This window comes from Ochotona curzoniae, unplaced genomic scaffold (assembly GCF_017591425.1).
Source record: "Ochotona curzoniae isolate NIBS_2020 unplaced genomic scaffold, NIBS_Ocur_1.0 scaffold_2587, whole genome shotgun sequence".
NCBI lineage: Eukaryota > Metazoa > Chordata > Mammalia > Lagomorpha > Ochotonidae > Ochotona > Ochotona curzoniae.
In genome coordinates this window covers 21,526,900-21,552,613 of record NW_024467096.1, presented here as the reverse complement: position 1 = coordinate 21,552,613, position 25,714 = coordinate 21,526,900, and the positions used below count along the sequence as shown (strand labels likewise).

Below are 25,714 nucleotides of genomic sequence, written 5' to 3'. Positions count from 1 at the left end.
TGCACCCGCGTGGGAGACCCGGAAGAGGCTCCTGGCTTCGGATCGGCATATCGGCCCGTTGCGCTCACTTGGGGAGTGAATCATCGGATGGAAGATCTTCCTCTCTGTCTCTCCTCTCTGTATATCCGCCTTTCCAATGAAAAAATAATAAAAATAAATCTTTAAAAAAAAAAAAAAAAGAAAGGTTCTAGGGTATGATTATGAATCCAGCAGTCTGTGTAGAATATTTATTCCACTGTGCTTCTGAAGTGGCAGCACAGAACCTCAGCAGGATGAGTCTGGGCCTTACAGAAATCAGCATTGGGTAGAATCACAATTTCTGTCACTTATTAGCTATGTGTCTTTGCACATGTCGCCTGCTCACCCCCTGGAGAAGAAATTGGTATCCAACTTACAGGGCTGTTGAGAGGATAACAAAAGATAGTTGGTATAAATCACCCATGAGATTGAAAGGGCTGCAATAAGAGATTCCTCCTGGTGTAATCAACAGACTGAGTTATCTTTTCTCCTTCATTAGAATGACCTTGAGGTTTTGTATCACTGTCCTCCCATCAGTTGAGTTGGACTTCAAGAACCTCCACCTTTCTTCCGTTCTTTCTCTCATGCTCCCTTTCTACCTTTTCTGCTTGCAAACTAGGATGAGGTACAGGTAGAGCAAAATAACATATGAAGTACTTCCAGTGAGGAAAACACTTTCATGTATGAAATATAGAACTAAGGACTGGTCATGTACACATCATAGTACTTAAAACATGGCTTACGCTTATCTGTGAATTCAATAAGGAAGAAATATTTAACATCAAGTATTGTGAAAATCTAAATCCAGCAAACATTTTTGAAAAAGATTTCAACTGCCAAAGTTTATACAAATTGCCTTGCAGTTTGTCAAAAGTTACTCTATCCAAAGGCATATATTTTACACAAATAGGACATATTATAGATCTGGGAAAGACCTTGTGGATTCAAGAACTGTGAGATGATCCGCTCCCACCACATTTTCCTTCTCATTCGCTCTTGGGTCGGTTTATTCTTCCCCTCTCTACAGTGTGTGGACCGAAGAGTCGCAATGTACCTTGCTGAATGCATCCATCACAGAAACATTTAACTGCTCCTTCAGCTGTGGTTCTGAATGCTGGAAAGTCTCTCAGTATCCCTGCCTTCAGGTGTACGTGAACCTGACTTCTTCTGGGGAAAAGCTCCTCCTCTACCATACTGAAGAGACGATGAAAATCAATCAGAAGGTAAGAGTTTGGCACACTGCATTTCAAGTACCCTGACAGAACTCCACATGATTCATTTCTTTCTCTCTCTCTCTGTCTCTCTCTCTCTCTCTCTCTGTTTTTCACATTCTCTTTTGCCAGTATTTCAAAAGAAAAAGAACACCAGGAAGCAGGCCCTGCCTCTAGCATTGTCAGAATTTGCTATTTGACCCTCATCTAGGAAATATTGGTTTTCTGTGCTAAGCTATGGACAAGTCATTCCCATGCTTTGTGGTAGTGCACACTTAACTTCTACTTGGCAGATTTTATAATATGTCTTTATAATATATCTTTATAATATATCTATGCTGTATATAAATACCAAATATTTATATGAATAAATGTAAACATATCCTTATTTATATACAAATAGAGTGGATCTTTCAAATTCAGTATGCAGCTCAGTTAGAATTATATAAGCCAGTGACTTGGCATGGTGGTATAGTGGGTAAAGCTGCCTCCTGGGACACCGGCATTACATGTCTAGGATGTTCCACTTCCAACCTAGCTATATCCTAATGCCTGAGAAAAGCAAGAGATGCCTCTTGCGCCTCTGTTACCCACATGAGAAACTCCAAATGGAATTCCAGGTTCCTGGCTTTGTCATGACCCAGCCCTGGCCAATGTAGCCACTTGGGGAGTAAACCAGGACCTGGACGATCTCTCTTCCTTTCTCTCTCTCTCTCCTTTACCTCTATAACTTTGACTTTCAAATAAATAAATATGTCTTTTTAAATGTTTAAGTCAAAAAGATACTTGTCTTATAATTAAGAATTAGTTGTAAAAATTTGCTTCGTATGTGCAAATACATTGTGAATTCATAATGTTACATTTGTGCATAGTTTCCTTTTCTTTAAAAAGATGATAACAGCCACTTTGCAAAGTCATTGTGAAGACTAGAGTATTTAACTTGTTAAGCAGAGCATAGCACATGGCACAGAGGAAAACTTCTACCCGTGGTCATTGTGTGTGTGTGTGTGTGTGTGTGTGTGTGTGTGTGTGTGTGTGTGTCTTCATGTATGTCACGTTTGTATCTGTTTATGAAGGGTGTTTGCTATAGCAGTTAAGTCGCCAGTGGAGACAACCACATCCCATATCTGAGTAACTGGTTTGCGTCCTGGCTACTCTTGAACAAACTTCCTGCAAATGCACACTCTGTGAGGCATCCCACCATACCCACCACCCATCCGGGAGTGACTGACTTCCAGGCAGCTGGTTTAAGCCTGGATCTGCCTGATTGTGCCAGGCATTTAAGTAGTGACCAGAATATGAATGAGCGAACGCACGCTCTCTCTCTCCCCTCTCCCTCTATCTATCTCTATCTCCCCCTTCCAAATAGAGTAAAAATTGGTTCTAAACAGAAACAGCGATATATTCAAGTTCATCTAGTGGATCCCCACAAACATGGATATCTGTATGTAACACTGAAATTTACAGCATCTGGATGATCAAATAATTTGTTATCAATTTTAACTTAACTACAATGAATTTTGGATTTATGGCAGCAATTTAAATGTCCACAAGACTCTCATATGCCAAAACCATCTGATGCTACTCTCAAAAGGACAGTTAGCTCTCCTTACTTGGGTACAATTTCATGAACTTTCACCTGATACGTAAAACTTTTTACTGTGATGGTGGCTTTGAGGTTCAATACCAGAACTTAAGAAACATGTAGCATAATGTATTTCCGGCATATTGACAACAGGAAAAGAAACACATCTTATGTTTTGGTGACAGTCACTTAAAAGGACCTTACAAATATGTCTGAGGACACAATAATGAATATTTCAAAGAATTTGATCGAACATATTTGGTCTGCTTGGCTTTCATTTGTAATAGCCACAGACATAGCAGTTTTCAGCCTGTGCTGCAAATTCTAAAAGGCTTAGCTCTCACACCGTGTATCTGTGTTTCAAGATCTTCCCTCAAGTTTCATTCTTAAATCAAATCTGACCTGTAATGACAAATGCCTATAAAACTCAAATCTTTAAAGAATTGGAAAATGGCCAAAGTCAGGAAAAGTGTCAAAACTAGAACATATTTTCACTTCCTCATTTTACATTTTATCACTACAGCCCTATGAATGCATTATCCAGCCTATAAACAGTGTGAAATTATCATAAAAGCATCAGTTATATATGTAGGGCCAGGATCCTGACTGTCTCTCAATGTGGTACTAAGTCATCATTTAGCTTATTCGTACTACCTATTTTTAAATGTACATTATGACATGATACATAAATATGCATAGAATGAGAAGGTGTTTATTACAAAGAGATGCCCTGATGTAAATCACCAGAAAGGTAAAGAAATAAAACATTTCCTTCATACCCTAAAATATCTTTTATGACCCCTCCTAAGAATTACAGGCTCTGATTCCTGTCAAAAAATACCAACTATCCGAATTATTATCACAAATATTTTATTTCTCTTGGACATTTGTAGCACTTGAACACGTAATCTTAAATATTTTGTTTTAGCTTTGCTTCATTTTTAAAATATGTAAATGGAATTATACAGAATATTTTCATTTGTCTCATTTCCTATATAGAGGAATAGAATGAATATAGTATATATTCATATATTACACATTATATTAATATATAGAATAAATGTATTAAGTTCTTAATTTCAGTGAAGCAAATTTTGTGAACCATTTTCTTTTAATTCTTTCATGACTTTGTTTGCTAGGTTTTTACTCACATTGAAATTATAAAGCCATTCTTTTTTCTTTTTTTTTTTACAATCTTACTTGGTTACTTAGGGTACAAAGGATCAAGGGCTACTGGAAAGTGGGTAAGAACATTGTTTCCACACTATTATCATCACTTATTTCCCCGGTATCTGGGGACAGGGAAGAAACAAAGGGAGAAGCCTCCCACCCATCCCAGGTCACCTATGTGAGTTACACTCCGAAGGTCCTGCTCAAACAATTTTGATAGTTCAGCAGTTCTGAATTGCTGCCAATCTCGCCATTCCATTCATGATGAAATCTATTCAGAATCTACTGGTTGACATAATCTCTTCATGATTGGGGTTCTGAGATCAGCAGTTCAGTTGGAAGGATCTCCAAAGAAACTTCGTCTGAGGTGATCCCAGACCTGATTCTGGTGTGTGCTTGCCAGCACAGTCTGTCGCCACAATCAGCTTATGCACATGCTGGTCGTTGCAATTGCTGGGTCAGTTCTGTTTCCAGCCCTGTCTTCAACGTGAACCAAAGGGTGTTGCAGTCCAGCCTGATCCTACCCACTTCATACTCAGTCCTCACGCAAACCAGTGGGAGGTGCAGCCTCATTGGGGTGACTCCCAATAAGCCCCACCAGGCCAGCCCCTACCTTGGTTCCCATGTATGCCACAGTGTACCACAGACTTGTTCAGTCTGTCCCATACCCCATTTAGCTCTCATACATGCTAGTAGGCATTGAAGCCTAGTTCAACCCAACTAGTCCTACTATCCAGCCCACACACATCCTGGCAGGTGCCTTTCTGTCTGGCCAACCCTGCCCCTGTCCTGGTTTTCATGCTTTGTAGTGGGAGTGGTAACCCAAGAGTGAAGTGCCCACTATTTCCCTACTAGGTCACTCCCACTCCCGGATTATGCACTCTCCAGGTGGTCCTGGAGTTTAACTTGACAGATTTATCCCCCAGGACCATACTATGCCAGCTGATGCTGCGGCAAAGCCCAACCAACCCTCACCCACTCTAATTTTTGCTTACACCAGTCAGAACAGTCAGCCCAAACTAGCTTTTCCCTGATCTAGCTCACATGAGCCCCACAGGTGTTGTCCTGCCTGGTCTGGTCTGCCCACTCCAACCCACGCTCTCCAGTGGGCGTGGTTGTCCAGCAGAGGAGCCCACATTCCCCCTACCGGCTTTGACCCTCCCTCCCTGGTTCTCATCTGTGCTGTTTGGGTGCTGCGGCCACATCTGGTAGGGCTCACCTCAATTTGGCATTCCATAATGTACACTGGTTTGTGTCGCGACTGAACCTGACCCGACCCACATTCTTCTGGTGCTTGGTTTTGCCAGCAGGTAATGTGAACTGGTTCAGCCTTGTCTGCCCACAACCTATGCCAAATATATGCCAGTGGGTATCTTTCTCTGGCCTGGTCTGGGTTGCTCCCTATCACAGTTCTTGTACTCACCTACAGGGTTTGTGTCCCAACAGAGGAGTTTCCCAAGCTCCTCCATCAAAACCTCTCCCTATGCCAGATCTTGCACATACTGGTGGGTCCATGGGCCAGCCCTCCTTGCTGACCTTCAATCCACTCTGGTTCTTATTGTTGGTTGTTTCAGCCCAGCCAAAGCTTGTCCATACCGACACAGCTCACACATGGCTCAGTAGTGGCAGAGACCTAGCCTAGTCCGTCCTACATCTACTCAGGTTCTGTAGAGCACCAGATGGTGCCTGCATCTAGCCCGGTTAAGTGCATCTCGTCCCAGTTCACACTTGTGCCAAGGGAGATTGCAGCCATATCCAGACCAGAATGCAGCCCCCACTCTGGTCCCTGCACTCTCCTGGGGGAACCTCAACCCAGCAAGGGTATACTCTTACAGCTCTCCAATTGGACCTGTTGCCAACCATAGATCATGTGCATGCCAGTTGTTGCTCTGACCCAGCTTGGCGTAGCCCCTCACCTGTCTTGGCCTTTGCCTCCATTGGTGCATCCTAGTATCCCTTGCTCATGCAGACCAGTTGGTGTAAGAACCTAATTCAGCATGACCTGTGCTCCATCCTGACATCTGTTCTTCCTTTTGAGTTGAGGTTTGCTTGGCCCTGCCTGGTCCACCCCCTTTCAGTTGCAGCTCAGCCCACGCCACATTCTATTTTAGCATGCACTTTCGGGTGCTGCTGCCTTGACCTGCTTAGACTGTTGTCGGTTCCTTTACCTGTAAGTAATTGCAGGTTCCGTGGTCACACCTAGCTCAGTCCATCGTCACCCCAGCTCACGAGTTAACCTGTAAGACTTGTATTTCCACAGGGTTGGGCCCACACTTCCACCAGAGAATCTACCCCCAAACATGGTTCTCTCACGTGTTGGTTAGTGTCTTGACCTTGCCAATGTGACCCACCTACTGTTCCACCACCCAGGCAGGTACTTTATCTAGCCCTGCCAGATAGGCTAACTATCCACAGCTTTTATGTGGACTGGTGTGTGGCAGTCAGTGATGTTCTATGCTAATAGCCCATCTCAGGATTCCCATTTGGGCTGGTGAATCAGTCTGGCCCAAATAGAACTTACGGACTCTTCCCCTCCAAACCCTCAGGTCTCAGTCCCCATGCTTGCTAGAAAATTCCGGGACCCCTTGCTGGGAATCACCTAGAATTCATCCCTCACCTACACTCACACTGGCCTTATTCATGTGTGTCCCTAGGTAGCAATTACATATCCTAAAAACCCCAGAGTGCTCTGCCCGGCGACCAGCAGGCAGAGCCTGGCACCACTTAATGCACTGGCCACTCAAAGCCTAGGACTTGGTCAACTGCCTTTCCTCAGTGACTTTGGCTTGAGTCCCCAGCGCTGGGTCCACCCTGGCTGGGGCTCCTCCTACCACAAGATGTTAGTGGCACAGTGGAGCCAGGCTCTTAATCCAGTTCCCAAGTTTCCCTCATGGTGTACTTACCCTAAGGGAAGAGACCTCTTGGGCCTGGAGAAAGCCTAGGACTCGGGTCAACTGCCCTTTGGCAGTGACTTTAAGCCATTCTGTTCACATACGGAATACAATTTGCCTTGATTATGTAGGGGCCAAATTCCTAGGTATTTTTTAGCCTTTTTTTTTTCATATGGACAACTACTTGCTCCTGATCATTATTTAAAAAACAATCTTTCTTAACTGGGTCACATTTTGTCTTCTGCTTTCTCAAAAGTTACCAGAACTCTTAACTATTTGGTTAATTTTCAGCTTAGAGGTTACAATTTAGAGCCTTGACTAATTATCAAAGACATTAAAACATTTTAACTCTATTCTTTTTCCAACTTACATAGTACTGTCACTTTTCCTCTCCCTGTACTTACAGCTCATGTGAGCAACTATGTGGCTGTTAGAGTAAATACTAATTCATTTGGACCTCCTGTTTTTCTGTTTCCATTACTATTCATTCCTTTCATTGCTGTATCTGTTATCTTCCATATGGACTCATTTTTCTACTGCCCAAAGAATGCTTTTTAATTAGTATTTATTTTAGTGCAGCACCTGCTCTAAAGAATTTTGTTTTCATTTGTCTGAAAATAATTTCATTTGTCTGAAAATTTTGCATTGACTTCAAAATTCTAAATGAGATTGTTTTGTTTCCATTGTCTTCTGGTAAGTATGCTACTATTTGGAAATCCATCCTCAATCTATTATCTGCTTCATTCCAAGGTAATCTTGGCCTGTTTTAAGGATTATTTTATGTGAATTTCCACAATTTGACTATTCTATCCCAAAATGTGCATTTGTTGTTGTTTAACCTGCTTAGTGTTCCAAAAGAACACTGTTGCTTAATATTCTTTGTCAGTTTTAGAAAGTTCTCAGCCATTATCCTATCAAACATTGTCTTTTCTCTCAGTCTCTCTTTTGCTTCTGGGACTCTAATAACCATATGCCAGAGAGCCTCATTTTGTCTCCTTCACATCTCATTATGCCTTTTACATTTTCCCTTACTTTGTCTTTAGTACTCATCTTCTAGTCCAGCAAGTCTGAAACAATATTATTAAGTACATTGAGTTCTTTCTTTCTCTGTTTTCATTTCTAGAAAATTTTAGAAATTCTCTTTTTCTAAAAACTATATGCTTGTGTTTTATTTTACCATTTTCAGTTTTCTGCAATATTCTAGTTCCTATTTGGTAAATTCTTCCATATAAAGCATAAATGTATGGGGCAGGCATTTGGTGCAACAGTTAAAATGACACCTGCTCACATTGTAAATCAAAGTGCCTGGGTTTGAGTCCCACCTCTGCTTCCGATTTCAATTTATTACTAATACACACTCAGGAAGGCAATTGGTAATGATTCAAGTATTTCATTTCTCAGTACATTGTGTGAGACCCACCTGGAGTGTTAGGCTGCTGGCTTTAGCAAAATTCAGCTCCAGTTGTAGGCATTTGGACAGTAAATCAACAGACAGAAGATAACACTTCATTTATCTATCTATCTCCATTCTAGTTCTGTATCTCTGTCATTCAAGTAATTTTTTGATTAAGTACAATTATAATTATTTTCAAGTTTGATGATCCCAATTATCTTGTTTACTGCTATGTTGTCTTGTATGTTCTAATTGCTTTTATTAGTTGTGAGAAATCATATCTGCAAATTAATTCATAAAAATAAGTCTAGGATGGTGTTATAATATCATCCTTTCCAAAAATGGTTTTCATTTGCTTCTGCCAGGCAGAAGCCATTCAGGTTCACCACAGTGTGACTTTTTCAGTTATAAGTTGAATTCAGATCTGAATGGCAGTTTCTGTAAAGCTCTGTCTAATTTAAGCTGACTGTTATTCCTGGCATACAACCCTTCAGCATCCCAAACCATGATGAACAAGAGGATCATTTGGGACCCACAGGATAGGCCTCTGGGATAGTCCCTCCCCATAAGTTGTAAATCTCTGAAAACTCCAATGTAGCCTCTTAGGCCTGCAGTCTGCTTCACAACTAGCAAAAGTTCCCTGGGGGAAAAGCACCATAAATCTTGCCTCATCCCCTAGCAATTCCTCACTCTCTGGGTAGCTAGTCTTTGCTTTTAATCAGCATCATGCATATTGAAAATTCCTTTATATCTATATTAAGAAGTCATTCAATCTTCTTTGTGTGATGTGAGAAATAGCCAGGATATACTGGCCAAAATAAAAAAAGAAAGAAAGAAAGAAATATTCTCAATGTCAGCCTTTCATTTCTGGTATTCTCCTCCAAGATCACAGAAAATAGGGGCATTCGCATAGTCACCAACAAACAAGCACAGTTTTATTGAGGTTCATAAGGCACTACTGACAACATTTGATCTACAACAACAGGAGGTAAAAGGACATCAATTAAGCTGTTTGTATCTTTGCAGAAAGACATTCAAAAGGATTTTATTTTTACATTTCCATATTCTTTTTTTTTTCTTTAGCCTTTAAACCCAATGCCCAGCCTCTTGTCAACAGCGCAGCCAAAGCTGCTTAAGCTGATAAGCTGGCATGCTGTCACGAAGCAGTTGGCTCACTAATGCTCTCTGGGAACTACAAATGGGCTCAAGAGCCCTTGCCTCTGTTGGCTACAGGGCCATCACCACAATCATAACTGCAATCTATTATTGTTGTTTGCAAATTCCTCAACTCTGACAACCTTCAAAAGTTTAAAACTGCTTTTAGTCACCAGTAATTCTCAAAATATTCCGTTGGGTCTGAGGGTAGATTCAAAACACAGTTTTGTGCAAGACATGAAACCACATCCATTCTTTGATATATGGCATAGCAGTATATATATGATAAAAAGATTTATTTTAAATTGTCATAAGAAAGATACATATATTTGGTGGAAATTAAGTTCCATATATTAGCCAATCATTTATAATATTAACATAAATTATTATTTTGTAAATAGCTAAATTATTTATAGTGCTTACCTAAATGAGTCAATTGTCTAACATTACAATAGACAAAACCAGCATCATCCTTCATTATTTCACCCACTCCAAAGTCTCATGGATTGCCTAAATGGAAACCACAGTTTGTCATCCTGAGCACCACTGACATTTAGGATGAGACAGTGCTTTATTGTGTGTGAGGACAAGGTGGGGTCCTGTCCTCTTGAACAGCATTCTAGCCACGACCCACTAGATAACTAGTGTCCCTCCTACACCAGTTGCAACAATTAGAGTATTTCCCAACACTGACAGAATCACTGTTTAGACTATTTAGCTTTGTGCTTGGCAGCAATGACATCCTGGAATTCTGTGTAAAGCTTCTAAGTTCATCTGCAAAGCATTAATAGGTTAAGGAAATAAGGGAAGGAGATAAAGTTGAGAATTTAAATGAAACATGAAGGACCCAGCATTTATTAACTGTCTGCTGTGTGCTATTTGTCTAGAACAAGGCTAAAAATTTTTATAAAAGATCATATTACTTAATCCTGACTAAAACCTTACTCCTAAAATAATAATAGTCATATTTTCTCAGAAGTTTATAATGCACCACATGCAATAAGATACTAAATACTACACTTGAAGTTACTGATTAACTATTCAGCAACCCCATGTGTGAAGAACCACTGTTGTTCCAACTTTACAGTACCAAAACTGAAACACTTTCCCCAAAGTGGCACATGACTAATTAGGGTTGAATTAGAATGTGTCTTTGCTCACTGATGCCACCTTAAACAGATTTTCCTCTTAAAAGAATAAAGGCAATAGAGAAGAAGAAGAAGACATTGTTTTTAAGTGAAACAAGCCAAACACAGAAAACTACTACAGGTTGCTTTTAATGCTTGGAAGTATTAATAACAAAAATGTCAATCTGAACTAAATGATCAGCAAGAGCTGGGAAGGGTGGGAGAAGGAGGTTAGATAACAATTGTGTACCAACACAAAGGTAACTGTTCTTAGTATTTCATAGCACTAGAATATGACTGCAGGTTATAGGCATGTATTATATATCCTATGCAATGTGTAAGCTGGAGAAGAAGAGCTGATAGGATCCAAGCAGAGACGAAAGATGAGGACACAGGGATGCTGACCACCCACTTACACTACGTAAATGTTTGTAATACTATTCTGTGCCCCATAAAAGGAGTCCAAAGATTGTATATTAATCTTTTAACTTTAACAGGAATTACAAAAGTCCAAATTCTATAAAATGTTTACACATTTCCATGACACCCCAAGAGGTACTGAAGTTCAGGAAAAGAATCATTTGTAAAATTTTTTTTGCATTATGCTCTACAAACTTAGAGAAGATCAGGGCTATCCAGGCAGAACCAAATTAAAAAGTCATGCTGAAAAAAGTGATAAATGGGCTCTAGGAGAAAACCTGCCCTGAAATGTTACTCGGACATCCCCATGATAGCATGTTAAATTGGGTATATTTACTAAAATATTTGGCAGTGTCTATGAACTAGAGATTTGGAAATGCTTTGCTGATTGACCATCAAAACTGAATTCTGGGACAGCTGAGGGCACCTTTATGCAGAAATGAAAAGAAGTGTGTGTTAGAAAGAGGCTTACATAAACTGTTATGCTTCTATATATCAAAAAGAAAGCAGAGACGCAGAAACTATTCCTTTCCAACTGGCAGAAAATCCAGCCTTGGTGAGGGGTTAAGGTCATATCAAATATGCACCTCACTCTAGGACATATTGACTATATCACATAATTTGAACTGTTGTTGGTATTGCTAACTCCAGGCACCAGAAGTTCTGTATCATCAACGAATATCCTAAGTCTTTAATCCATAATACAATTAAGAACTTTGGTAAAGTAAGGAAAGGAAAATACATTTCTGGATGGACTTCTGTCTTGACACTAAAGCAACCAGGATTGACAAAGCATACTCACTAAAAGTACAAAATAAATATGTTTGGACTAAATTTTTCAGGATTCACATTTTTAAAAAGATGATAAAGAACAGGAAGTCTCAAAGGGGAAGTTAAATGAAGACCAATTTGCTTTCTCAACACCTCTAAACATCACCAGTGTTAAAAGAACTGAAAGTTTAAAATACACTTGTGTGACAGAGTAAGCTGAGGCTCTCACCCAATGCTCTCTTTATTCCTTGAATACAGTGATCATGTCCCTTCCTGTGACACAGACTACAAGATCTGACTAACAGAATACGCGGTGTTCACTGTTCGTGAACACTAGAAGTTTCGTGAGCCCTAAATCAATATGAATGTATCATAAGATCAATGTAGAATCAAGATGGCGGAATAGGGTAAGGACACATTTAAACAGACAGAGAACATTTAATCAGGATGAAGCAGAGTGGACATATTTCAGGAAATAGGAAAGGACAGAACAACAGCAGAGGGGAACCTGGAGACTGACAGACACAGGAAAGCAGCAGACACAGCAGTGTGGTGTTGCAGTGACTGATACTCAACCGGCATCCAGCAAACAGCAATCCAAACTCCACCAGCAGCCAGAACTACACCAGCAACCAGGAGGGAAGGGACTTTCACTGGGAGCTTGAAAGGTGAACCCAGACAAAGAACTGTCCACCCTGCTGGTCGGTTTGATTTGACCAGAAGCAGAGACAGAGCAGCAGATCACAGACAGACAGTGCAAGAATAGAGTGGATTTCACAGCCCAGTCAGCCACCTAGAGCCAAATTGGGCACCATTTTGTGAAAGGAGGAAAGGGCAAGGGAAAAGACTGAGCATGTGCTGAGCTGGAAGTGAGCTCATTTCTGACTCAGTGAACTGTATCGAAGTGGCATTCTACAGGTTCCACCCAAGACAGGTCTGGGTCACCCTCAGATCTGATGGCCAGCAATCAAGAACTCTAGTAGTGGTACATCAGGTGCCATTTTGTACACTGTGCCAATAGTTTTAGGACTGCAGAGGACGACAGTGAACTGCGCATATGCTAAGCTCATGAGAACTCGCTGGGTTCAGCGAATTTTACTGGTCCTGCAGGGAAATAATACAAACTGTGGCATTGTATGGGCCAAAATAGGTCCATGTCGCCCCAGACCTAATGTCCAACAGGTTCCAACAAGATCAGTGCCACCATCAACCTAATTAGATAGGACTCCTGGTGTCTCCCTAACCTGGGACCTGCTCCAACCGGAAGTGGAAGAAAGGTTGTACAGAAACAACGGTGCAACCTCAGCACGGTATCACAGGAGGAGGAGACTGGTGAGCCAGGAGCTGAGGCTGTGGAGACCACAGTGGAATTCTAACATAAGAACCCAGACCTGGAACTTGGTGGAGGTTGTGCCACAAGTGGCTGCAAGCAAAAAGTTGTGTACCAACTGCAATAAGTAAAATTGCATTGTAGACCTGTGAGTCACACAGCTTAGAAACCTGCCCCAAGGAGAAGACTCTGCTAACCAGAAGTGCAGTGACCAAGAGCAAAGAAGAGACAAAGGCACAATGAATATTACTGAAAACTCCCCTGCAAAGGAGCAAAACCCTATGCCTGAGGAAGACATCGAGAAAATGAGGCATACAGATTTCGTAAGACTCATTTTAAAGCTTCTGATCAAAAATGAGAAAAACATACAAGAGTTCAAAGAATTTAAGGAAGCAATAAAGCAAGTCAAGGCTGATATATCAGAAATTAAGAACACAGTGCAGCAAATTGAAAGTACAGTGGAGAGTCTCCAAAATACAATGAAGCAAGCAGAAGAAAGAATCTCAGAATTGGAAGACATTTCCTGTCATCAGGGGGAAACAAACAGAAAGCTGGAAGCAGAGCTGGATCAGGCCAAAAAAAGTATTCAAGAATTGAAAGACACTATTAAGAAGCCTAATATAGGAGTTATGGGAGACCCAGAAGGTGCAGAAAAAGAAGCTGCTTTTACAAATATATTTAGTGAAATAATCAAGGAATATTTCCCTAATCTAGAGAAAGCATTGGGAAACAAGATCAAGGAGGGAAACAGAACTCCCAACAGGCTTGATCAAAAGCAATCTTCACCAAGACGCATGATCATCAAGCTCTCTTCAATTGAACATAAGGAAAAGATCCTTAAATGCGCACATGAAAAAAATCAACTGGTATATAAAAGAATGCCAATTAAACTCACAGGAGATCTCTCACAGGAAACTCTACAGCCAAGAAGAGAATGAAGCAACATATTGCAGATTTGAAAAGAAAAAAATTTGAGGTCTAGGGTAACATATCCAGCAAAGCTTTTTTTCGTCTTTGAAAATGAAATAAAATTCTTCCAGAGTAAAGAAAAGTTAAAAGAATATGCCTCTTTCAAACCTGCCCTACAAATGATACTTCAAGATGTTCTCTTGACAGAGAAGAGGAATAGCATCCACCAAAACTAAAGGCAAAGGTGAAGAACATCCTAGTAAAATGACATCAGAAGACTAAACCAATGAATAACCCATTCCTAAAATGACAGGACCAAAGTACCACCCATACATGTTTAACTCTGAATGTAAATGGCTTAAGCTCAATCAAATGTCATAGATAAATAGACTGGATTAAAAAACAAAACAACATCTATTAATTGTCTAGAAGAGACACACTTCACCAACAAAAATTGCAGAAACTGTAATGCATGGATTTTGTTGTTTTCTGTTGGTTTTATCTCTTCAAATCACTTTCTTCTGATTAAATCATTCAGTGACTCATAGATCATACAGCAGCATCATTTTCTGCAAGAAGGGTTCTTGATTTTCATCTCTTCAGCTATACATTAGGCATTTTGTAGCATGTTATTTAACTTCATGGTGTAGTTAATTTCTTTTTTCTCCCTGATGTTGATTTTGTTTTGTGGCTCTTCATTTAAGGGTATGTATAGTAGCTGTGTAATGGAGACAGTCATATCTAGTAACATGTCATTTAACTTCATGGCATTATATATTTCTATTTTTCTTCCTGTGGTTAATTTTGTATCATGAGTTTTCATTTAAGGGGATGTACAGTAGCTGTGAAATGGAGACTAACATCCAGATGTGATGATACAATGTAGTATGCATTTCTACTTCCAGACAAAGACGGACTTGCAATGAAACTGTGTGCTATATCTTGACAATAGGATGCTGGACTTGCTACCATTGTCCATGCCCGCAATGATGGACATATGACTGTGTATGAAGAACTATATTTTAGTAATGATATAGAGGAACTAGGTGAGGGGGTGAGTGGAATTGGGGAGGGGATAAGGGAAATGCCAGGAGCCTATGGAACTGTATTGTAAAATAATAATAATAATAATAATAATAATAAAATGTTAGAAAAATAAGACCAGTATTTCTTTGTGGAGAGTTTTTTGATCTGTTGCTGGTGTTTGTTTACCTCAAAGACATTGCAAAGTAGGATTGCTCTGGCTTGAAGAATTCTTTAAGCAAATTTGTGCCCCACTGCTGTGATGGTATAATCAACTGTAAGCTGTTTCAGACACCCCTGACCCATTGACTCACTCCACTCTTGCACCCATTTCTTTTCTTGTTTCTCTCTAATTATCAGTGATGCTTTGTTTTTGTTTTTTATCAGTCATAGCTGTCAAACTGCCTGGTACACTGGCACAGCACTTATTGGTACTCAATAAGTATTGATTAGATAAATACTACACTACAATATAAATCAAATAGGGCACTTCCCTTTTAGAAAAGAAAAAATGAAAAACAATCTCTTTCTTGGAGATGATCCTGAAAAGTTGCTCCTTCCCTTCCTATCCTCCCGTGGAAATGGAGGCTGTCAGTGAGCTTAGTCAGCCGAATCCACCTCTCACTGCCTCGCCCCCTCCCTACACCTTTTCTGTTCAGGATGAAGGCATGTCATTCTTTGCTTCACACATGCCTGGTGAAGCATGTCTGAGGGGAGTCCAACAGGTAATTTTTCAAAATTTCTGTCCGTCACAAGAATAAAATTAACTTTGTCAATGAAAAGATTTTAAAAGTAAGGCTAAGAAAAGATATTTTTCAGTCCTTTTGCCAAGAATTGAAAGGAAGATGTCACTACTTGCTCTTCATTGCCTGTGCAAAGGAAAGGAGACTCAAGCAATGTTGGCAGGACCAGCATTGCTTAGTGGCTAAAGGAAAGGTCATGCCCATGGGACCATTTCTGTGGAAAACAGTAAGATTTATTAACAAAATCCAGGTTTAGAAGAAATACAAAAGTCTTCATTTTGCAAAATTTGGCTACCTCGGATGTTTGGGAGCGTTAAATATTCATCTAAGGCACAAAAGAAAGAATATTCTATAATGTAGTAAAAGCATAGTTTCATCATTTATGTGCACTGGATACATATAATTATCACTCATATGTTCCTTTCTATTTAAACCAGCCAGAATCTGAAAGTTCATTCTTCTTCAGCCACTAAATAAAGATGCTAAAATCTTTAACTGTTTAGTTCAAATTATGTTTTTCCAACTAATAATAATTTGTAAAAGTTTCACTGAGGTCAGCATTGTCGCATCAAGGGTTAAGGCACCACCTATAACATCAGCAAGTATATGGGTGCTGTTTTTAAACCTAGAAGCTGCACTTCCTATCTCATTCTTCACTAATATGCCTGGGGAACCAGCAGAAAATGGCTGAAGCCTTTGTGCCCAAATGGGAGATGTGGATGGAACTTCTGGCTCCTGACCGTTTAGGGAGTGAACTAGAAGATAGAAACTCTGTGTGTGTGTGTGTGTGTGTGTGTGTGTGTGTGTGTCTGGGTGTGTCTGGGTGTGTCTGTGTAAAACTCTGCCTTTCAAATAAATAAAACTTTATAGAAGAGAGAACAGCTCTTACACTATAATAAATTTGTAAACTCTTTGTGTAAATCTGTCCTCCAAGCATATGCTAAAATAATTCAACCTGCCTTCCAATTCACTCAAAACACGTAGGGCTATAGCTTGAGCCATAAAAACACAGAGTTCTAGTGTAGAATTTAAATGACGCAAATATTGTCGAACAAAATGCTCAGAAACATGAGACCAGTCCAACTGAACGGGCTTGTGCCTGTGAAAAACATGTGGTTGATATCTTAGCTTCCTTACACGTCTTATATGCTTGTAGGAGGCACTTGGTTAAAGCCTGCAGAAGATCATGTGGACAAATATGATATTCCCATAGGAAAACATGTTAATGAATTTTTATTGAAACTTTTGGTATATTTGCTGTTTAATCCTCATAAAACCCCTGTCAGAAAGGCTCTATTGACTCCATTATGTAGATGAGATCAGTTCTGAGGGACAATACAATCTACCTACGGTAAGATAGTAACCCAGCAACCAGATCTCCTGGAACACAAGTCAGGAGCTTGTTACACTACCTCACACCTTAATTATCACAAAAGGATTCATCAATAATGAAGGCAGAGGTGGGTGTTTAGCTTTGCAGTCAAGATATCAGTTAAGAGGCCCATGTTCCAAATGGTAGTGCTTGGATTCAATTCCTGGCTCCAGCTCTTGAGTCTAGCCACCAGCCAAAAGATGCTGCAGGTACGATTCACTGATGACTCAAGAAATTAAGTACCAGCTCTTCACATGGGAGCCTTCTATTGAGTGAGTTTCCAAAATTTGGCTCCAGACCAATCCTAGGCATTGAGACATTGGGGAGTGAACTCACAGATAAGATCTCTCTCAAAACAAATAAATAAATAATATAAAAAATAAAAATAAGGACAAATGAGTATTGTAGAAGCTTCATGGACAATCAACAGTAATATAGTGGCAGATGACAAGATTAGGAAGAGCTAACAATACCTCATCCAAAAAACTTTCCTCCACTGGTGGAACATGCCTCATTCCACTCACAAAAACGCACACAGTTCAGACCTTGATTTGTTTCAACTTCAGGAAGCAGCTCCTGTATTGTAACCTTGCTGGATGGAGTCAAAGGTAGGTTATATATTGTTTGGAGAGCATTCTTTTTTTTGAAGATTTGTTTATTTATTTATTTATTTAAAAGTCAGAGAAAGAGAGAGAGATTTTCTACCAATTGGTTCATTCCACGAGTGGCTACAGTAACTGGAGCGGGACTGGGCCTAAAGCAGGAGCTTCATTCAGGTCTCCCGCTTGGGTATAGATTGGTCCATCCTCTGCTGCTTTCTCAGTGCACTATCAGGGAGCTGGATGAGAAGTGGAGCAACAGGGACTGGAACCAGCAGTCATGGGGAAGCAGTCACCAAGGGGGGGCAGTTTAATGTTCTACTCCACAATGCTGGCCCCTGGAAGAATTCTTCATTCGCGACAGAATTATTGTCATTTGGCTGACAAATATTTTTTCCAAAATAAAAACAATTAAAGATTTATTTATTTTTATTGCTATGTCAGATAGAGAGGAAGAGAGACAGAGAGGAAGATCTTCCATCCGATGATTCACTCCCCAAGTGACAACAATGGCAGGTACTGCGCCGGTCCAAAGTCAGGAGCCAGGAACTTCTCCAGGTGCAGGATCCCAAGGCTTTGGGCCGTCCTCAACCGCTCTCCCAGGCCACAAGCAGCGAGCTGGATGGGAATTGGAGCTGCCAGGATTAGAACTAGCGACCATATGGGATCCTGGCATGTTTAAAACAAAGACTTTTGCTGCTAGGCCACCACACCAGGCCCAAAAATTTAAAAAAATGAAAGTCAAATCAATTCACAGAAACACAATAAAAAGAAAAGAAAATTTTTTTAAAAGATTTATTTTTATTATTTTTTCATTGGAAAGGCGGATATACAGAGAGGAGAGACAGAGAGGAAAATCTTCCGTCCGATGATTCACTCCCCAAGTGAGCGCAACGGGCTGATACTATGCCGATCCGAAGCCAGGAGCCTCTTCCGGGTCTCCCACGCAGGGTGCAGGGTCCCAAAGCTTTGGGCCGTCCTCGACTGCTTTCCCAGGCCACAGGCAAGGAGCTGGAAGGGAAGCGGGGCTTCCGGGATTAGAACCGGCGCCCATATGGGATCCCGGGCGTGCAAGGCGAGGACCTTTAACCACTTGCGCCACCGCGCCGGGCCCAAGAAAAGAAAAATTTTAAAATGCCATTTTTGATAGACTGTTATTTTCATTGCGATCATTTCAGTAACTCTGTATTGACACCATTGAAACTGTAATTATAAATAGCTTAGCACAACAGATACATGGACTCCTGATGTATTTGTAATCTAAATTTTTCCATTTTCTAGTCAACCACAAATGATATATCTGCCCTTTATTTTTTAATGCTTCATTTCCAAAACCATTCCGAATCTTTTTAGACATATGATTTGAGTAGATTTGAAGAAGGAAGACGCCTCTCTATAGTGCCCTAACCCCTCAGGACTGAAGCCTCTAACTGGTGGGACAATGGCTTCAAAAGAGTCAAAGGCCAATTTTTGTACTATGCCATAAACATGCTACAAAATTCTGTTTCCTTGGACACATGTGCAGAGCCTTAATGCTGTGCTGGTACCCACACTTTGCTTTACTCACATGTATGAATGTTTTCACAGTTATTGATAGCTGATTAAATTTTAAAACAGCAACCAAGTATTGCTAAAAAGAACATCACTTTAACACATGTCATATCAGCAAGCCCATGCTCCACTCTTAAATAATGAAAAACGGGCTTCTTGTTGTTTGCATCAAATAATCTAATAATTTGAGCTCAGCAGACACAAGGTGGCTGGAAGCCAACTAACAAAGCCAGAATGAAGAGTAAACCTGATTTCCAAAAGTGAAAGTTCATTTTATTTTTCATGTATTTTCACCTTGGAAAGTTTAGAGATCTAAATATTTTCTGAAATTTCAGGTTTCTACCTCCAAAACTCCTAGCACTGTGCCTCAATGACTACCCACTTCATCTATGTCTCCGCAGACAATCGTATAAGTTAGGAAACGCACAATTCTAGGACTAAGTCACATTGTAAAAGTGATACAGGTGAACACTTATAATCACAATTCACAAATGAGTACGTGGAAATAAAATGTGAAGGATTTTTTCATTAAATCAGTTTATTGTGATTGTTTTCAAGTGAAAAATAGTGCTTTGAACAGGGAACACAGCTCTTCAATTCATACTAAAGCACTATGTAAATTATCAGTGACATCAGAGGCAAAATGGGGACACTGATCATTGGATCATACAAAGACCAGGAACAGGGAGTTTATTTTCCCTCTGGGCAAATATTTACTTACCATAGAGAGGGAAAGCAATTAAATAAGAAATAATGACACATTCCTCAGAAAGTGACCTAAAACACTTTTCCCCTCAATTTTTAAATCTGACATTATTTCTCTCCCTGTTAATGTAAAAGGAAAAATTTCATGTGTAACATATGTGCAGTTTGAAGAACATAATTGTATTTCTCACCTTACCCTCACTCCTGCCCTCTTGTACTCTCTCACTCTCCCCTACTCCTTTCTTGCTAAGTTTTCTTTTAATTTTTGCAATGATATACTTTCAAGCTGCTTAAGAATCACAACCTTAACCCTCCACTAATTGCAGAATTCAACAAGTAGTAAGTATTAAAAAAAACACCTTCTCAAGAATGGAGACAAGGGTTGTAAAAAATAATCGAACCAAACAATATGAACTAAACCCATACATACCGTATTTTTGTGTTCTCTATATTAGCTACCAAAAGTCAGGGAAAACAGAATATTTGTCTTTCTGAGGCTGCCTCATTTAAGTATCATTATAGTCTCCAATGGCACCCATTTTTAATTTTCTTATTATTTTTTGCAAAAAGAAGAGTCTCATTATTTACGGTGGAATAGTATTCAGCTGTGTGTACATACCATAGCTTCTTTAGCCAAGCTTCAGCTGATGCACATCTGGGTTGGTTCCATATCTTAGTTATTGTGAATTGAAGTGTCATAAACAAGGGGGAAACAGATAACTGTTTCCCATGTGATTTCATCTGCTTTGAGTGAGATGGCTACATAATACGGCAGACCTAATTTCAGGTTTTGAGGAATCTCTCCACCATTGTCCATAATGCTGACGCAGGTAGACATTCCCATTCATAGTATATTAGAGAACTGCTTTCTCCACTTCTTCTCTTATCTTTTAATTGATGGACAGTAGCCATTTTCACTGAAGAGAGTTGATAAAATTAAATATACCTCCTGGTATATTTAAATATACCTCCTGGTATATTTAATTTGCATTCCCCTGATGGATAGGGGGCCTATTGGGCATTTATATTTCATGCTTTGGAATATACCTGTCTGTATCTATCACCCACTTCCTTACTGGATTGCTTGTTTTGTTGTTGTTGAATTTCTTGAACTCCGTATTTATTCCAAATGTTAAATGCTTTTTCAAATGTATAGCTTGCAAATATTTCCTCCCAATCTGTCAATTTCCTCTTTACTCTGTTGAGTGTCCTTTGCTATACTTCCTGTCATCCATTTGTCTATTTATGTCATTTGCTGTACTTCAGGAGTCTTGTACAAGAAGCTGTTGCCTATACCAATGCCTTAGACTGTTTTCCCTGTTTTATTCTGTGACAAGGTGGTCTTAGGATAGATTTGTGTCCTCCTATCAATTGTAAGTTGATTTACGCATAGGGTGCAAGGAAGCGGTCTTGTTTCATACGTCTCCTTGTAGATATTCAATTTTCCCAACATCACTTGTTGACGGGACTATCCTTTCTCCAGGGAGCTTGTTTGTCAAAGATCAGTTGGTTATAGATGCATGTACCAATTTTTGAGGTGTCTGACACATCCTAGCTATCCGTGTGTCTGCTCTTGTACCAGTACCAGTCTGTTTTGATTATAATGTCCCTGTGATACACCCTGAAGTCTGGTTGTGTGTGCTTCCAGAGGTATGCTTATTGTTTAGGATTGCTTTCGCTATTTGAGACCTCTTGTGTTTCCATATGAATCTGAAAAGGACAGCTTTGTATTTTGTAATCGGGCCCAGTGCTTGGGATTGAAATCAGGTGCTTCAATGTGAGATGAAGGAGGCTCAACCACTAAGCCATGTGCTCACACCCTCCAAGATCACTTTTTAAGTCAGGCTTCCAAATCATCCAGCATATGATAAAAAGAGAGTACACAGAATTTCATACCATCTGTGTCCTGAGCAGAGACAAAGTGGAGAATAGAGAGTGAAGGCAGGAAGAGAAAAAGGATATGGAGGGGAAAATAAAAACAAGCAGAGACTGGGGCGGGGAGAGTAAGAAAGCAAAAGAAATACATGAAAAAAAAACCTAAAAAATAGATGATATAGACGCACAGGAAAGAACAAAAGTAGATAAAAGATAAAAGGGAAGATAAAAGTTTCAATTGTGCAGTGATTGATGATGACTTTTATTTAATTCAAAATCCTGACACTTGGCAAGATTCCTTTTGTAGAAATTAACTGGAGGGATAGCTGTTTTCTTGACGTCAGTGACAAGGTAACCAACGCATTTGGCTGGATAAAATGAAGCCAAGCTGTAAAGAGTAAACTGTTTTTCATTATGGTATGACATGGAAGCTTTTCTTGAATGAAAAGGCAGAGTTAAAGAGGGAGAAACAGAGTGGGAAAGAGAAAGAGAGCATTCCCATTCTGGTTCACTCTCAGTACATAAGTTGGGTGGAGGCTAGCTGAAGCCTGGGTCCTAGAATTGCATCTTGGTCTCCCATGTGATCAGAATTTTCCATGTGAGTGGATGGTACTTGGGCTACCTGCTACTGCTTTCCCAAACATATTAGAGAGAGCTGGATCAAAAGTGCAACAGCTGTACCAGCCTGCATATGGGATGCTGATGTCACAAGCACCAGCTAAACTCTCCGTTGCACGTCAGCTCAAAAAACATCTGGTGTTATACGAACAGATACGGGCAAAAGACAGAAAGGTTCGCTTTCTTATGTAAGCTGGAATCCTGAGTATGTTCAATAGGGGAAACTTAAAAACTACCATACTCTGTTGTAACAAAACAAGCCATTGGGAAGTTTTGTTTTCTTTTTATGTATTAAATGGGGGTGATTATATCAAGCCAGGAACAAACCCATTATATGATTCTAATCAATAATTAAGTAATATATTGGTGAGTTATCAAGAAACATCTTAATCACACACACTGAAACATTCTTTTAATTGATGGATGTTTTCTGAAGTGCACTTAGAATACCCATGACAATCAGTTCACAGCTCACACATGTGCACACACGCACACACACACACACACACACACACAGCACACACACAAACATCTTTTGATAACAGTATATCTTATTCTCCACAGTGCTCCTATATACCTAAATGTGAGAAAAACTTTGAAGAATCCATGTCCCTGGTGAACGTTGTCATGGAAAACTTCAGAAAGTACCAGCAATTCTCTTGTTATTCTGATCCAGAAGGAAACCAGAAAAGTGTCATCCTTACCAAACTCTACAGTTCCAACGTGCTGTTCCATTCGCTCTTCTGGCCCACCTGTATGATGGCTGGGGGCGTGGCAATCGTCGCCCTGGTGAAGCTCACACAGTATCTCTCGCTGCTCTGTGAGAGGATCCAGCGGATCAATAGATAAAAGCAAACATGGATGAAATAATTTTCTTTAAAGCTCAAATACTGTTTTCTTTCATCTTCACCAAAGAACCTTAAGTTTGTAATGTGCAGTCTGTTATGCGTTCCTTAATATATTCTTCTACATAGAGCAATAACGCAAAAGCTGTTGTATATGCAAACATGATGTCTTTATTATCCAGAAGAAGAAGTAACTGTTTTTGTGTTGTTGGTTGTTTTCATAACCTTGTTTCAATGCTGGACCTCCTTTCCTTCTCTTTTTCTGTCAAAACGGGCTCAGTTATTCATTTGCCAATCTTTGTGGAAGAATGTAGATGATACTAATGGAATAAGGTCTGTGTTTGCAGTGGTCATATTTCTTGAAGAAAATCTCTCTCATCATTCATTGTTTACTAAAGTCACAGCCTATTTTTTCTTTGCTTATTCTCAATTAAGCCTCATGGCAAGTGAAAGGACAAGATCTCCTAACTAAAGGGTGTTAAATGTTTTCCTTGTGTTTTTTTTTATCAAGATCCTGTAAAGAAAAAAGGAAGCCTAGCCACCTACCTTTCTGTCACTGCTTTTTACTCATTATTTTACATTTTAACTGATTTCCCAAAAACGAGCTTCTCTCATCAGCCAATTCTGTAATCTGTTTTTGTGATTCAACTAGGGAATGAACAGAGCCCTTTTCTGTTTAGGACGCTGCTGCTGTGTGAAGATACCATATTTACAAGGAGTTTCCTGCCTACGTGCTGGCTGATAGTGGTGGGTGCTCCGTTTACTCCAAAAAATCTGTTACAGAGGGATTTGTGTGAAAACCTTGATTCCATTTTGACTGCGTTGTTAAATTATAAAGTTGAGGTGTCACTTTCTGTTAAAAACGGATGGACTGGTTTCAATGGGCAAATCTATCGTTGCATATTAACATGTTGGAATATTTCTCTTTGGGAATTTACGGTTGAGTTCATGAATTTGTAGCGTCTCCTGACAAGTGTTCCTTTTGGGGAATTTAAAGCTATGTACACAGAATATTTGTGTCCTATACATGGTTTATTTTTCTATTTATAATTCTTTTTGTTTGTTATATTTTATACACAGAATAGAAGTTTTTCCTAACATATATTTAAATTGAATAACAAATTTAAAGGAAGCCTTTGTTCACATCACTATTTAATTATTATTTAGGGTGGGGGGACTGAGGGGTTGGTTTAAATTTAAAACATTTCATCTTTTATTTATTATCAATACCAACAGAAAAAGATAAACATCTATCTTTGTCATCTATATTTAAGTATTTTTTGTAATGTACTATATTGCATTATTATCTTTCTCATCTATATTTAAGTACCTTTTTGTAATATAGTTTTTTAGGTATTGCAAAATTTTACAAATCACTTTGTGGAATGAATGGTAAAACTAATCTGATGAATTGGACATTACTCTGCAATATTGTAATTTACAGTTCGACTTTTCATAAGCAAATAAATCTCTAGGGTGTGATCAGGACTCAAATGTGTAAGCTACATTTTTTAAAAACCAGTACATGACAAGATGTGAATAATTCTTGCATTCTGGACTTCAAGGCCATGGCAGTCCAAAAAAACCTAAAATCAGGATCCTCAAAGGTATTTTAAGAGATCCCACCCAAAGCCGTACACATAATGTTGAGAAATAGAAAATAGAGTGAAAATATCTATTCCCAACTCAACTTCATCCTCAAAATATAGCTCTGAAAATAGTGGAGAAATCTTTGGGGATAATACAACTGAAGATTCATAATCTTTTGTGTTCCTTGAGCTTCCCTTCAAGTGATCAAAGAATGAAATGCATGTGAGAGAAATTATTAGACAAGTTTCTTCCATTCTGGGGTTGCATTCAAAACAAAATTTGAGGGAAGCCGATGTTTGGTTAAGAAAATAGAAATCTCAACACACATACACACACACGCTCACACACAAATACATTCACTAATACCTTCCTGAATTACAACATAGCAACAGCCCCTTAGAGTAATTTAGTTACATAAACAAGTAAGTGCTCATTGTTAAAAGAGATAAATATTTTATATGTGTTGACTAATTTGTCTTTAAAACATCCTTATTGGAGGGAACACTAGTATCTCATTTTACACATGAAAAGGTCAGAAATGTTGAAGGTCAGAAATGTTAAATGAATTCCACAAGGTAACAAACTGATGCTACAGTAGTGAGGAGCTAAGAAAAATGCCCATCTTTATAGCCTTTCTATTATGGCAATAATGTCCAGGTCTTTCAGCTAACATTGCGTTAACTGAGATTTGAAAGAGATTAAAGAGGTTTTAAAAGAGAAGGAACATTGAAGTGCAAGTCGAAAGACCTATGCTACCTAGGTGATTTTATGCCTCTCAGTAATACCTCGACTTCCTCATGAAATTAGGAGGTG

The 25,714-nt window shown here is 39.4% G+C and overlaps 1 protein-coding gene across 1 annotated transcript in view; it reads left to right on the top strand.

Moving 5' to 3' along the window:
- The window catches only part of KCNMB2 (potassium calcium-activated channel subfamily M regulatory beta subunit 2), a 254,736-nt gene extending 231,219 nt beyond the window's left edge, over positions 1–23,517 (top strand). The window contains exons 4-5 of the mRNA XM_041002848.1: positions 1,046–1,241; positions 23,031–23,517. Of these exons, the coding sequence (XP_040858782.1) occupies positions 1,046–1,241; positions 23,031–23,315 (481 nt within the window). The 3' untranslated portion in view covers positions 23,316–23,517. The remainder of the gene's footprint in view (positions 1–1,045; positions 1,242–23,030) is intronic.
- Positions 23,518–25,714: the final 2,197 nt, after the last annotated feature.